Consider the following 16,106-nt stretch of genomic DNA (forward strand, 5'->3'; position numbering starts at 1 on the left):
TTGGACAGAGTACAATGATGGGCATTACTGTTGGCTGCGAATAGTTCCACTTTTCAACACAGACAAAGAATGCAGAAAGGATGTGATTCTCTAAGCCGGCTTCCATTTTCACACACTCTATCCATTTTGTCGACTCATATTAAGACATAGACTGACAGGGACCCGGTTTTATCAAAAGAATGGCACTAAAGTCTGGCCCAACGTACTGCACAGGGATGAAATTAGCTGTGAAGACAGTGTTCTTTGTGAAGGTGCAAAGTGGTAGTGCCACCCCCTGGGTGATAGCCACTTCTCCACGGGTTACACAACACACATCCTGGCCAGACCAAGATGAAAATGGTTGCTGGGAACTACATTTGGTGGCCAAGGATTGATAAAGAAATAGAGGGTGTAGTCAGCTGTTGCAAACTTGCCAAACATAGCAAACACTTACATCTGCATCTAAACTACACGCTTAGTAGTGGCTTGGCCACCCTTGGACAAGGCTCCACATTAGTTTTGCTGGCCCTCTTATGGGAATGATGTTTTTAATCGTTGTGGATGCCCACTCAAAACGGTTGGACATCCAAGTCATGAGTTCAATGACTTAATTAGTCACTGTCGACAAGCTGCGACAGATTTTCACAACACATGGCATCCCTGAGACGATTGTTTCTCGTAATGGCACCTCTTTCACAGCGAGGAGTTTCACCTCTTTCTCACATCTAACAGTATCCACCACATATGTACGGCCCCTACCACCCCGTTTCCAATGGGCTGGCGGAAAGAGCAGTCCAAACCTTCACGGTAGTATAGTGGTTGGCACTGTTGTTTCCCAGCACCAGGCTCTCGGATTCAATTCCCGCTTGGGTCACTGTCTGTGCGGAGTTTGCACGTTCTACCCGTGTCTGCATGGGTTTCCACTGGGTGCTCCAGTTTCCTCCCACAAGCCCTGAAAAGCGTGCTTGTTAGGTGAATTGGAACTTCTGAAGCCCCCCTCAGTGTACCCGAACATGCGCCGGAGTGTGGTGACTGGGGGATTTTCACAGTAACTTCAGTGCTGTGTTAATGTAAGTCTACTTGTGACACTAATAAAAGATTATTAATGCCTCAATGAGGAAGCAGTCTAACAGACCATTGCCACTCCACTTGGCCAATTTTCATACAGCACAACCCCACATGCTACCATTGGGGTTACGCTGGCAAAGTTGTTGAGAAGTAGAAGCCTTATAACCCACCTTGACCTCGTTTTCCCGAATTTGACAGGGAGAGTGGAAGCTAAGCAAGCCCCACAGAAGGAGAACCATGCCTCAGCAAAGGGAGACATTTGAAGAGGTTGATTTTGTTGTCGTCCGGAATTTCGGAGGGGCACCAGCTTGGGTGCTGTCATTTGAGTGTCCATTTAAGAAAGGTTTGGTCTTACCAAATACCTCGTAGCATGGCTTCAGTGATGTCATTTGTTGGTGGAGCTGGGATCTGGCTGTCAGGTGAGAGGTGGTTTAGATTTTTTGGTTTCAGTTTCGGTTTTTTGCTTTGGACTGCAGAAGGGAAGCAGTGTTTCCATGTTTTTATTTTAAAGCTGTTCCAGGGAACTGGGGCGGGATTCTCCGACCCCCCGCCAGGTCGGAGAATCGCCAGGGGCTGGCATGAGTCCCGAATTCTCCGCCACCAGAAATTTGGCGGGGGCGGGAATCACGTCGCGCCGGTCGGCGGGCCCACCCCCGGCGATTCTCCAGCCCGCGATGGGCCGAAGTCCCGCCGCTGTCAACCCTCTCCCGCCGGCGTGTATTAAACCACCTACCTTACCGGCGGGAGCAGGCGGGCTCCGGGGTCCTGGGGGGGGCGCGGGGCGATCTGGCCCCGGGGGGGCTACCCCCACCGTGACCTGGCCCGTGATCGGGGCCCACCGATCCGCGGGCGGGCCTATGCCGTGGGGGCACTCTTTTTCTTCCGCCTTCTTCATGGTCTTCACCATGGCGGAGGCGGAAGAGACCCCCTCCCCTGCGCATGCGCGGGGATGACGTCAGCAGACGCTCCCGCGCATGCGTGGACTTATGCAGGCCAGCGAAGTTGTTTCGGCCCTGTCTGGCATGGCGCCAAAGGCCTTCCACGCCAGCCGGTGGAGCGGAAACCACTCCGGAGCGGGCCTAGACCCTCAAGGTGAGGGCTTGGCCCTTAAAGGTGCGGAGACATCCGCACCTTTGGGGTGGCCTGACGCCGGAGTGGTTCCCGCCACTCCATCGCGCCGGGACCCCCCCCCGCCCCGCTGGGTAGGGAAGAATCCCGCCCCAAAAAGCTCATTGGGTGTGGCAAACTGCTGTGATAATTTTAAAGATAGAATTCCTTTCCGAAAGGAATTTTGAATCTGCTGGTTGAAGGCTGGATCTCGGGGAAAAGGCCAGTCCCATTCAAGTGAGATTAGTGTCCTGGCCCACGCCCCTGAAAGGGGATTTTATTTATTGGATTTTGTATCGAATTGGAACAGCTACTAAGGGGGATTTTTAAAGAGTTATATCCATAGATTACTTTAGCTGTTGTGTTTTCTTTATGTTTGTAGTTGATAACAAATTCTTGCTGTCTTTTATATATATTAACTACATTCTTATAATAAACTTTTTTTGATAAAAGTGCCTCAGTGAAGGCCCTTGTGCTCATCCTAGCCAAATTCAACATAAACATTATATGTCAGGTGAACTTCATAGTACACTTTGGAGTTTGTAAGCCCTGGCTCATAACAGGTACCCAAGAGGATTATTGCAAGAACTGACCCAGTGCCTTATATTGTCAACCTACAGAGCCCTGGGGAAATAGAAGTGAGCCATTTTCTTGAATCTTTGCAGACCAGGTGGCAAACATACTCTCACAGTACTGGTAGGTAGGGAGTATGAGGATTTCAATCCAATGTTGGTGAATGAACAGTTGTATATTTATAAGACAGGATGACTTGGAGAGGAACTAAAAGGTGGTGGTGGTCCCATGAGCCGTCTGTCCATGTTCACTTCGATGATCGAGGTCACTGGTTTGAAGCTGGCTGTTGCAGGAGCCTTGGAAAGTTGCTGCAGTGAATCTTTTAAATGGTACACACTGCTGCATCAGCAATGGAGGGATTGAATATTTAGGATGATGAATGGCGTGCCAAACAAGCCGATTGTTTTGTCACAGATGGTGTTGAGCTTCTTGACTGTTTTCCTCAATCACCTTTCTTAAATAGATGTGCGACATTTGTAATGTTTCAATATGAAGGAAAGAAACTTGAAAGATAATCACTTGAGTTGTACGAATGTCCCAACGGCTGGCAGATCATTTCAAATAGCACGCCCTAGACGTGGAACAGGCAGACTACTGACAGTACTCAACCAAGCCACACTTGAAAAACACAGAAGACAATGTCTAACATTAGGGACGGGATTCTCCGGCCCCCAGTGCGCCATTCACTGGCGGTGGGATTTCTATTCCTGCCGCTATCGATGGGTATTCCCATTGAAGCCACCCCGTGCCTCCAGGAAATCTGCAGCGCGGCTGCGCTGCCGGCAGGACCAGAGAATCCCACCGCCAGCGAACGGACGGAGAATTCTAGCCAAATAGTTCCTTCTTTGGCACCAGACTGATGCAAGTTGATTTCGAGTTATAGATACTATATATGTGGTGCTGAAGTGTTACAGTTCACTCAGGGAGTCCGAGGTGCTGTGGCAACATGCACAGTTACATGCATGTTATGTCTGGGGCTATGTATTGTGATGATAGCAGCTCCAACTTTCGTTACATCACATGGCAGTCCAGGAATCTCGCCTGCTTTCACCATCCATCGTTGGCACATGCTGGAACTTGCAGGTTGATACTCAACCTGTTTGGCTATGTTTTGAACGTACCTTTCTTGGTCATCAGATCCAGAGTTTATGCTCAGTGGCAGGGACGCTAACCATTACACCACACAATGTATGTGCAAGAAGGTTTTAATGTTGTCATCTCAGAATTTGAGACCGAGTAAATATTTGATGTGTGGAGTAAGATTGGATCATTTGCAGCAATTTCCCTCCCAAAATATACACACACATTCGGAAATATAATGACATTTACATGAGTTGCATGGGGTACTCTGTGGGGGAGGGGGTGGGAATGTGATTGGTACCAGATTTAACATTGGAAGATAGTTATAAAATATCCACGGAGGGGGAGACTACTACACCAATTTAGTTATATCTGTTTTGATATTCAAAATGAAGAATATTTTCCAGCATATTTTCCAGGAGAGGCGGTGATGCAATGGTATTGCCATTGGACTAGTAATCCAGAGACCCAGGGTAATGCTCTGGGAACCCAGGTTCGAATCCCATTATTGCAAATGGTGAGAAAAGTCTAATGATGGAATTCAAAGTCTAACGATGACTCTGACACCACCATCAATTGTCGTAAAAACACATCTGATTTATTAATATCTGCAAACCATCTGGTTTATTAATGTGATGAACGGTTACTGCCTTATCATCATGTAAGGTGATGTCCCCTTTAAGACCAGGCTTGGAACCCTGGGGACTCCGCCTCTGGCTCCGCCCATCTGGGAGCCATACATAAAGGCCTGCCTCATGGTCTGTATAGCAGTCAGCTCTCGTCCAAATCTGTAGGATAGTTATTAGCCTAATAAAGCCTTCTTTACAGTTTAATCTCTCAGCATCATTATTGAGGGTACCTCAATTTATTAGGCTAAACTAGATTCAGGATGGACGCAGGCCTAAAACCAGAGAAGCTCAATCTGGAAGCACGAACGCCGGAGGCAAAGGAAATTTTTAAATACTGGCTGCGGTGCTTCGAGGCCTACCTGGACTCCGCAGAAACTCCCATCCTGGGGCTATGCAAGCTGCGTCTACTCCACGCCCGGGTGAGTCACAGAATCTCCGCCACGCTCGAAAAGGCGACGATTTATGAGGAAGCGATTGAGTTGCTCCGCAAGCAGTTTGTCAAACCCGTCAATGAGGTGCACGCCCGGCATCTGCTCTCTACCTGCCGGCAGCGCTCGGGGGAATCGCTTGACGAGTTTGTTGAGAAACTCACCGCGCTGGCCAGGGTCTGTGACCATCAGGATGTGACAGGGGAAGTCCATATGAACCTGCACATCAGAGATTCTTTCGTGTCCGGCATCCGCTCGACCTCCATCCGGCAGCGACTGCTCGAAAACGGGGCAAAAGACCTCCAGGAGACGCTAACGCTCACCTCCCCGCTGGAGGTGGCCCGACAGAACTTGGGTATGCACCCCGTGGACTCTGCCAGCCCCCCCCGGACTTCCTCAGACTCGCCCGTATTACAGGCCTGCGCCACGTGGCGACCCGCTCACCATGGGGGCACACCTTGCTACTTCTGCGGGCAGGGCCAGCACCCACGCCCACGCTGCCCAGCCCGCTCTGCGATCTGCAGCGACTGTGGGAAGAAAGGGCACTTTGCGAGGGTCTGCCTGGCCAGACCCAGGGGCCAGAAAAACAAAGAACAGCCGGCCCGAAAATCAGGCTCTCAGGCCCCCAGGCCTCGCAATGCTGCTGCGCACCGACCCGACACGTCCTCTTCTGACGCGTCATCAGCCTCTTGCGAATCATGGGAGCGGCCATCTGGTCGGCGGCCATCTTCTCGACCCGACACGTGCGACCAACGGCAGCGGCCATTTTACGACTCCGACTACCCGCGACTGGGTGCGATCACCCTCGATCAAACTTGGCCAAAACACCTGCAGAACTCCATGATGCAGGTCCAGGTCAACGGGCACGACACTGCATGCCTCTTCGACTCCGGGAGCACGGAGAGCTTTATCCACCCTGAAACGGTAAGGCGCTGCTCCCTACGCACCCATCCCACATCCCAAACCATAGCCCTCGCACCTGGGTCCCACTCGGTACAAATCACGGGGTACTGTATTGCGGATCTCTCGATCCAGGGTGCCAAATACACCCGTTTCAAATTTTATATCCTCCCTCACCTCTGTGCCCCCCTGCTGCTCGGACTGGATTTCCAGTGCAGCCACCGAAGCCTGACACTGAAGTTCGGCGGACCCTTGCCCCCCCTCACGGTGTGCTGCCTTGCGACACTGAAAGTCGCACCCCCCTCGCTATTCGCTAACCTCACTCCCGACTGTAAGCCCGTCGCCACCAGGAGCCGGCGCTACAGTGCCCAAGATATGGCTTTTATCAAGTTAGAGGTCCAGCGTTTACTGGGAGAGGGGGTCATCGAGGCTAGCAACAGCCCTTGGAGAGCGCAAGTGGTGGTAGTCCGGTCCGGGGAGAAGAAACGGATGGTTGTGGATTATAGCCAGACCATAAACCGATTCACGCAGCTTGATGCGTACCCCCTTCCTCGCATCTCGGAAATGGTAAATCGGATCGCCCAATACCGAGTCTTTTCCACGGTCAACCTCAAATCTGCCTACCACCAGCTCCCCATCCGACCAAAAGACCGCCCCTATACTGCCTTCGAAGCAGCCGGCCGGCTCTTCCACTTCCTCAGGGTCCCCTTTGGTGTCACAAATGGGGTCTCCGTCTTTCAAAGAGCGATGGACCAAGTGGTGGACCAGTACGGTTTGCGGGCTACATACCCGTACTTGGACAATGTCACCATCTGCGGCCATGATCAGCAGGACCATGACGCTAACCTCAAAAAGTTCCTCCAGACCGCCCGAGCCCTTAACCTGACCTATAACGAGGGCAAATGCGTTTTCCACACCACCCGGCTGGCCATCCTCGGCTATGTCGTGGAAGACGGGGTCCTAGGTCCCGACCCCGACCGCATGCGCCCCCTTAAGGAACTCCCTCTCCCCCGCAGCCTCAAGGCCCTCAAACGGTGCTTGGGGCTTTTCTCCTATTACGCCCAGTGGGTCCCCAAGTATGCGGACAAAGCCCGCCCACTCCTAAAGACCACCACTTTTCCCCTCTCGGCTGAGGCTCAATTGGCCTTCAACCGCATCAAGGCCGACATCATCAAGGCCGCCATGCACGCGGTGGATGAAACCATCCCTTTCCAGGTAGAGAGCGATGCATCAGACATCGCCCTGGCTGCTACCCTCAATCAAGGAGGCAGACCAGTAGCGTTCTTCTCCCGAACCGTCACCGCCTCCGAGATTCGACACTCTGCAGTCGAAAAGGAGGCACAAGCCATTGTGGAGGCTGTGCGGCGCTGGAGACACTACCTCGCCGGTAGGAGGTTTACCCTCATCGCCAACCAACGGTCGGTCGCCTATATGTTCGATAACACGCAACGGGGCAAAATTAAAAACCATAACATTTTGAGGTGGAGGATCGAACTCTCCACCTACTCGTACGATATCAAGTATCGTCCAGGGGAGCTCAACGAGCCCCCAGATGCCCTGTCCCACGGCACATGCGCCAACGCGCAGGAGGACCGCCTGCAAGCCATCCACAATGACCTCTGCCACCCGGGGGTTACCCGGCTCGTCCATTTTATCAAGTCCCGCAACCTATCTTACTCAACCAAGGAGGTCAAGGCCATGGTCAGGGCCTGCCAGGTCTGTGCTGAGTGCAAACCGCACTTCTATCGGCCAGACAAGGTTCGGCTCGTGAAGGCCTCGGGCCCCTTTGAGCGACTGAGCGTGGACTTCAAGGGGCCCCTCCCGTCCACCAACCGTTATGCCTATTTCCTCATCGTGATCGATGAGTTCTCCCGTTTCCCATTCGCCATTCCCTGCACCGACATGACCTCAGCCACGGTGATTAAGGCACTGCACAGCATCTTCACCCTGTTCGGTTTCCCTGCTTATATCCACAGCGACCGGGGTACATCGTTCATGAGCGATGAACTGCGTCAGTATCTGCTCAGCAAAGGCATCGCCTCGAGCAGAACGACCAGCTATAACCCATGGGGAAACGGGCAGGTGGAGAGGGAGAACGCGACCGTGTGGAAGGCTGTCCTTCTGGCCCTGCGGTCGAGAAATCTCCCAACCACCCGCTGGCAGGAGGTCCTACCCGATGCCCTACACTCCATTAGGTCACTCCTCTGCACGGCCACAAATGAGACCCCTCATGAGCGATTGTTTCTCTTCCCCAGGAAGTCTACCTCCGGGGTCTCGCTTCCACCTTGGCTGACGGCTCCGGGACCTGTTCTTCTCCGGAGGCACGCGAGGAGCCATAAAACGGACCCCCTTGTTGAAAAGGTCCGACTGCTCCACGCCAACCTCAGTTACGCCTACGTGGAGTACTCAGACGGCAGGCAAGATACGGTTTCCCCCCGGGATCTGGCGCCCGCTGGATCCTCCACCACAGACGCCCCTTCCCGCGCCGCTCCCCGGTAGGACCCGTCGCTCCCTACAACACACCCCCTTCCGGCCCTACCACCCGTTGGTGAGCTCCTACCGTGCGCCCCCCCTTTACACACCCCGCCGGTGCCGGCTCCGCTATCCCCGGCCCTGCCTAGTTCCTCTGCCCCGACCCAGACCGAAGCTCCAACCGCTGTGCTCCCGGATGTGCCCTCAACCGGGACGTCCGTGCCCGCCGCACCACCGCCCGAACTGAGGAGATCGAGGAGGACGATCCGGCCGCCGAGGCGGATGGACCTATGATGGCACTTCACCCCCGCCGGACTCCTTTTTAAACAGGGGGTGAATGTGATGAACGGTTACTGCCTTATCATCATGTAAGGTGATGTCCCCTTTAAGACCAGGCTTGGAACCCTGGGGACTCTGCCTCTGGCTCCGCCCATCTGGGAGCCATACATAAAGGCCTGCCTCATGGTCTGTATAGCAGTCAGCTCTCGTCCAAATCTGTAGGATAGTTATTAGCCTAATAAAGCCTTCATTACAGTTTAATCTCTAAGCATCACGGTAGCATTGTGGATAGCACAATTGCTTCACAGATCCATGGTCCCAGGTTCGATTCCGGCTTGGGTCATTGTCTGTGCGGAGTCTGCACGTCCTCCCCGTGTCTGCGTGGGTTTCCTCCGGGTGCTCCGGTTTCCTCCCACAGTCCAAAGATGTGCGGGTTAGGTGAATTGGCCAATGATAAATTGCCCTTAATGTCCAAATTGCCCTTGGTGTTGGGTGGAGGTGTTGAGTTTGGGTAGGGTGCTCTTTCCAAGAGCTGGTGTAGACTCAGGGGGCCGAATGGCCTCCTTCTGTACTGTAGATTCAATGATAATCTATGATTAATCTAGGACAAAGGTTCGGCACAACATCGTGGGCCGAAGGGCCTGTTCTGTGCTGTATTTTCTATGTTCTATGTTCATCATTATTGAGGGTACCTCAATTAATATCTGCTATCCTTACCTGGTCTGGACTACTTGTGACCCCAGATCTGCATCAATGTGGCGGACTCTTAAATGCCCACGGCTGAAGGGCTCAGGGACGGGCAATAAATGCTGGTCCAGCCAACGATGCCCGCCTCCCATGAATACATTTTTTTTTTAATGTAGTTATCGATGGGTTTAAAAATGTCAGCCACAAAAATGATTGTTAGGCTATTTTGCCAAAGCTGAGCCACAAATTATCCTTTGAATACCATCCTAAGATTTAGCAACAGTGATAAAAGGTTCGACATCATTTTCTCATGTATCTACAGAAAGAAATAAAAATGGATATCAACGAATAGGTTGTTAAATGCAGCAGAAAGACAGAAGCAATATTAAACTTTAAGATTTAAAAAAGAATGAATTTGTTTTTTTTTCTTTTCAGGCAAGGATAAACCCTGTGAATGTCACGCCTCGAATTTTAGCTGTTGACCAGGATATAAATATTAAACCAACTGGTGATCAACCAGGAATTGTCTACAGCATTCTTGTCGGTCGGTAACTTTTTATATTCAGGATTTATCGCCTGGGCTTATGTTATGAGGCAGTGGGTCATAGTTTTGAAAATTGTTCAATCAGTTCAGTATATTAACTCAATAAATAGTTTGATGGTATTAAATGCTATGCCAATCATTTTCAAGAAATTAATCATAGAAAATTGTACTGTTTTGTTTAAGGTACCCCAGAGGATTATGCTAAGTACTTTTCTCTGAACAACATCACAGCAGAGCTTTATCTCCTAAGGCCAATAAACAGGGATTTTCATCAGAAATTTGATTTGGTTATTAAGGTAAATTCAAATTAATTGTTGTTTTGTGTGAAGTGTGCTATTGAATACACAATAATGTTGAGATAATATGCAATTAATATTTATCACTCTGCTATAAATTATCCAGCTCAGCAGAGATTTGGAGCTACACAGAGATTTTTAAAAAATGATAGAAACAGATTTTGCCATAAGATTTGACGTAAACAATTTCCATTATTGTTTTACTTTGCACTTTTAAGTTATTCTTCATTTTCTGGTCATTTCAATGATCAGTGGAATGTGTGTTACATAGGAACAGCATAGGAACCACATAGAAGCACAGGAGCAGGAGTCGGCCGTTTGGCCGTTCGCGCTTGCTCCACCATTCAATAAGATGATAGTTGATCTGGTTGTGGTCTTGAGCTCAATTTTCCTGTGTTTTTTTTCAATAAATTTAGAATACACAATTATTTTTTTCCAATTAAGGGGCAATTTAGCATGGCCAATCCACCTGCCCTGCACATCTTTGGGTTGTGGGGGTGAGACCCATGCAGACACAGGGAGAATGTGCAAACGCCACACGGACAGTGACCTGGGGCCGGGATCGATCCCAGGTTCTCAGCGCCATGAGGCAGCAGTGCTAACCATTGCACCACTGTGCCGCCCTAAATGTTCCTGTTTTGTCAAGATAATATTTTAAGTATCTTAGTTTTTGTGTTTAAAGAATAAATTGCTTTCAAATGAGAGTTTGGATATTAGTTTGAAGACCAAAATAAGCCAAGGATTTTGAAGGACAAGCTGAGCTGGAATTCAGTTATTGTGTTGTTGTAACTGTAAAGATGGGGCTCAGTGCATTGCCAGTGATGCCAATAATCAATGGAATTTCTGATCAAGAATGTTCACGCAGAAGCTTTTACTCTCATGATTAGCAAAGAGACTCTACTGTTGCCGGACTGCAGTAAGTCGTTGTTATGCTTCATAAGGTGATAGTAACTGGGCACGATATGGACTAATTGAAATGACTATGAATGAACTTGAAAGAGACCGAGCTGCCATAATGGACTTTACACTAATATGTTCAGCTAATGAAAAGCAATCATCAACAAAGTAAATAGAAAGATATAAATAAACTGAAGATTAGAATATAAATCAGAGGAAGATGTGATCAAACTACATGCAGGGTACTGCAAATGGTAAACGGGACCTCCTCTTGTGCAAGGATGAGCCTGATACAGTTTAAGGTGGTGCACAGGATGCATATGACTCGGGCGAGAATGAGTGGGTTCTTTCAAGGAGTAGCAGATGTGTGAGAGTTGTGGGCGGGGCCAGCGAATCACATGCACATGTTTTGGGGTTGCGAAAAATTGGGAATATTCTGGGCAGGGGTGTTCGCGGTCTTAGCCAGGATAGTGGAGGAGGAGGTGGACCCGGACACTTTGGTGGCGATATTTGGGGTTTCAGAGAAGCCGGAGCTCATGGAGAGGAGGAAAGCCGTTGTTGTGGCCTTCGCCTCTCTGATTGCACGGCGGCGAATTTTGCTGGAGTGTCAGTCGGCTTGGTTGGGTGGCCTGTACAACTTTCTGCGGTTAGAGATGATAAAGTATGTGTTAAGGGGCTCAGCAGGGGGAGTTTGAGACCGTGTTTGAGGAGCTGTTCGCCGCAGGGGGATAGGGGGAGGGGGATGGTGAAAAAGGGGACAAATCTGTACACACTGTATAGTTGATTATTGGGAAGTATGTTTCCCGGGGTGTTTATTTGCTGTAACCTGTTTTGACATATGTTGTTAAAAAATACTGCATACAGGATAGGCCGCACCTTTAGTTTTGTGTTCAGTTCAGGTAACAAGGGAAACATTCAGCTTCTGGAGAAAGTGTAGAGAAGAGTTACAAGGCATAGTTCTAAATTTTACAAGCTTCTACCTATAATTTCCTGGTCTGCCAGTGTAATTTAACTTAAAATGGTGCCCGAGATTCGTCTTTTTTAAAAATTGTATCATATATCTCTACCAGGTTCCTTCTCACTCTTTTCAAAGCTGAAGAGACCATTTTTTTCACTGACAACTCAGCCTGTCTGAAACCAAACCATCACTGCTTGTAGGTCTTGCTTGTTTTTGCTGTTATTTAGTGAACAATGTGTACCCAGTCTTCAATTTGGGGCCTATCCAAAGTTGTGTAGAATGGTATCAGACTGATTTTTCAAATACAATTTAGCACTTTGATTTCTTTTCAGATTGTTGTTCCAAATGACTGAGTCTATTATCACTCCCAGCTCTTTCAACCTCTTCCATCACTGTTTCATCTCCATTTATTGAGAGAGAAAATTTATCTTTCATTGTTTCATCAATTATGTTATTTTCATTACATTTGATGCACCATAGGTATGCTTACAACTCTTGTTGAAGTCTTTCTGTAACTCTTTGGCTGTGTTATCAGATTTCACAGATAGGTGCTGAGAGGTTGTTTTCCCTTGTGGGAGAACCTAGGACCAGAGGGCATTAACTCAGAGTAAGGGGTCATCGATTTAAGACAGAGTTGAGGAGGAATTCATTCTCTCAGAGGGTAGTTAATCTGTGAAATTCTTTACTGCAGCGGATTGTAGAGGCTGGGTCATCCGATATATTAGAGGCTGAGATAGACAGATTTTTTATCAGTAAGGGAATTAAGGGTTCTCAGGATAAGGCAGGAAAGTGGAGTTGAGGATTATCACATCAGACCGGTCATTGAATGGTGAATGGCTTACTTCTGCTCCTACATCTCAGGGTCTAACAGCTCCCTAACTAGCCGAGAGTCATTTCTGAATTTGACCAAATTTCATTGTGCTTTGGAATCCTGATCTATATTTAACCTATCCACCAGCTGTGAGGCACAAATCAGGAATATGACGGAAGACTCCCACTGGCCTTGATGAGTGCAATTCTAACACTCAATAATCTTGACACCATGGATGAAGCAACCTGTTTATTTTACACCCCATTCACAACCGTGAACATTCGCTCCCTCCTGTGATGTATGCCTGTGAGCAATATCATAGATGGCTGGTAGTGCGATCTCCAACCAGCAGGTGGCAGTACAGACAGTGGTCATGTGACAAGGTACTCCAATAGAAGTGGTGACACAGCCAGTCACAGGCAGACGGTAATAAGACATACAAGTGGACATTCGTGCTAGGTGTAGAACATAGAAAAATACAGCACAGAAAAGGCCCTTAGGCCCACGATGTTGTGCCGAACCTTTGTCCTAGATTAATCATAGATTATCATAGAATTTACAGTGCAGAAGGTGGCCATTCGGCCCATCGAGTCTGCACCGGCTCCCGGAAAGAGCACCCTACCCAAGGTCAACACCTCCACCCTATCCCTATAACCCAGTAACCCCACCCAACACTAAGGGCAATTTTGGACACTAAGGGCAATTTATCATGGCCAATCAACCTAACCTGCACATCTTTGGATTGTGGGAGGAAACCGGAGCACCCGGAGGAAACCCACGCACACACGGGGAGGACGTGCAGACTCCGCACAGACAGTGACCCAAGCCGGAACCGAACCTGAGACCCTGGAGCTGTGAAGCAATTGTGCTATCCACAATGCTACCGTGCTGCCCTTTTTTTCCAGAGGAATACAAAGAAACTCCATGATAACTTCCTCTGAAACAGATCACTATCTTATCACGTGTGATTCAATAAAAATCCTGGTTCGGACAAGACTCAAGTCGTTTGGTAGATTCCTTGCTCGACATCGAACGCCAAACACAACACCTCCAACTTTAGCGTGCAATGTCTGCAGTGTATAACATCCTCCACAACTTGGCAAGACTTCATTAACAACAGCTTTCAAACTTCGACCTCTGTCACATGGAAGGACAAGGACAGCAGGTGCATGAAAACACCACCACCTGCAGACTACTCTCTAAGTCACACACTAACCTGGCTTGGAACTGTAGCACTGTTCCTTCAACATTGCTGTGTCAAAATCTTGGAATTTGCTACCTACCAAAACTGTAGTTTACCTACACCAGAAGAATGACAACAGTTGAAGGCAACAGCTCGTCACCACCTTGTCAAGGGAAGTTAAGGATGAGCAATAAATGCTAGTATTTCCAGGGACACCCACATCCCATGATTTATTTAAAAAGTTGCTCTAACTCATACCTGTTCCTTTTTTTGGTTACTTTCTCATGCAAGAAAAGCCACTTGGTGCAATTTATATTGTGGCAATAATAATGAAAGAGGAAAGTCAATGGATGGGATTCTCCGTCACAGCAACTCTTGAATCGCGAAACGCGATTGGGCAGAGAATCGGACATGAGCCAAAAATCATGGCCGGCGCAGGGGCCTGACGGAATGCCATGCTCTGGTGCCTCAACAGTAACATCAATGCATTCTACTCCTCACATACAATAAAGGGCGTTGGCATATCATTAAGGGGCCCAACCCAGTATTCTCCGGGGCTTCTACGATGCTCTGCCTCCGCCAGGAGAAATTGCCGATGTCGAGTTTCAAATGTAGTTTTAAAAATCAGCAAACAGGCACCATGCCTGCTGATGGAGAGAGGAGGTAGGACATGTGCCCATAGGCGTGACCGTGGACTGCCGGTCCTGCCACTTGCATGGCTGGCTGGGGGGCGAACGGAGGGACAAATGAAATGCCAGGGCTGTGGGGGTGCAGAAGTGGGTGACGGAGGGTGAGCAGGAGATGGGCCATGGCATCGGGGTGAACCCTGGGACCGGGGTGGTGTCCAGGCAAGGACTACCATTGCTGTGGCCTGCAAGGCAGCCATCTTGCTGCACAGCCCATTGACCGCTCACCGTTGCCCGTAGTTGCGCAGAGTGACACTGGCCGAATCGATGCACCCATCCCACCTCCAACTCCTCCCACTGCTGTCATGGCTGATGACGCCTATCCAGAAACCACAGAGCAATGTGGAGACCCTTTACTACGATGTCCATGCCACGACCAGGATCAAATTGAGGGGTGCTTCAGTGTCCTGAACATGAGGTTCAGGTGCCTGGACCGCTCTGGGAGGTGTGGGGTAGGCCCTCCAGTATAGGGCGAGGAGAGTCTCCATATCATCGTGGCCTGCTGCATCCTCCAAAACATCTGGGTTGGCACTAACTGTGGGCCAGGTCCATGGGATGGAGGATGATGATGACCCACAACGCGAAGAGCTCTGGTGCTCCATGTCGTTCAACGACATCTGACTCCTTCACACAGTAGTAATTTACACCCGTCCACATGGATGATCCCTGCATGCAAGCTGCTCATTCCGTCCCATGCTCCCACCAAATCCATGGGGTGGCGGAGGTGGAGACTGGGTGCAGGGGCTGGGTTGGAGAGAAATGGGGGTGGTGCCGATGGACCGGGGTAGTGAGCGGTAATCCTGGCCCATGTCCACCTCCAACAGCCAGCCCAGCCCTTCCCTGACATCCACCTATCCCAGGATTTACCAAGCTTGCAAGGCCTTGTGAGATTCAATGCAATCTCGCGAGATGTTGCGATGTAAATCCCGCCCACCATGGGCAGGATCACCTTTTTACCAAATCTGCATTAGAGCGCGGCAGTAAGCCTCACTCTAATGTACAGGTTCCCAAAGTACATGAAGCTTTGGGATTCAACCCTTTCGCCTCAGATACCTTCGGTGAGTGCTGTTTGGTACTGGTCCCCACAGTAGGGTGGTGCGGTGGCACTGCTGATGATACCCTGGTAGTGACAGCCTGGCATTCTGGCGGTAACACCTGGGCACCAGCCTGGCACTGCCCAGGTGCCAATGCGGCACTACCTGCTGGTAGGGGCACTGCCAGGGTGCCAGGTTGGCACTGCCAAGGTACCAAGCTGGCATTCTATGTTTGCACGCAATCAGGCCGGGGTTGCCCAACCTGGGTGTTGTGGGGGGGTACCCTCCTATACTGCATTTGGGCTGAGGGTGAGGTCAGGGTTTGTTTTGGGGGCCTTTGAGATCGGGACACCATTTAGAAATGGAGTCCCGGGGCGCGATTCTCCACTCCCGCGCCGGTTGGGAGAATCGCCTGGGCCGCCAAAATTTCCCGGGACACCGTTCCGACGCTCTCCCGCGATTCTCCCATGCGGCGGGAACGGCCCGGTCGAGTTT

At 49.9% G+C, this 16,106-nt stretch overlaps 1 protein-coding gene across 1 annotated transcript in view; it reads left to right on the forward strand.

The window, feature by feature from the left end:
• pcdh15b (protocadherin-related 15b) overlaps positions 1–16,106 on the forward strand; it is a 2,356,722-nt gene that overhangs the window by 1,619,008 nt on the left and 721,608 nt on the right. Inside the window, exons 15-16 of the mRNA XM_072478931.1 lie at positions 9,638–9,746; positions 9,930–10,042. Of these exons, the coding sequence (XP_072335032.1) occupies positions 9,638–9,746; positions 9,930–10,042 (222 nt within the window). The remainder of the gene's footprint in view (positions 1–9,637; positions 9,747–9,929; positions 10,043–16,106) is intronic.

Source organism: Scyliorhinus torazame, chromosome 16 (genome assembly GCF_047496885.1).
Source record: "Scyliorhinus torazame isolate Kashiwa2021f chromosome 16, sScyTor2.1, whole genome shotgun sequence".
Lineage (NCBI taxonomy): Eukaryota > Metazoa > Chordata > Chondrichthyes > Carcharhiniformes > Scyliorhinidae > Scyliorhinus > Scyliorhinus torazame.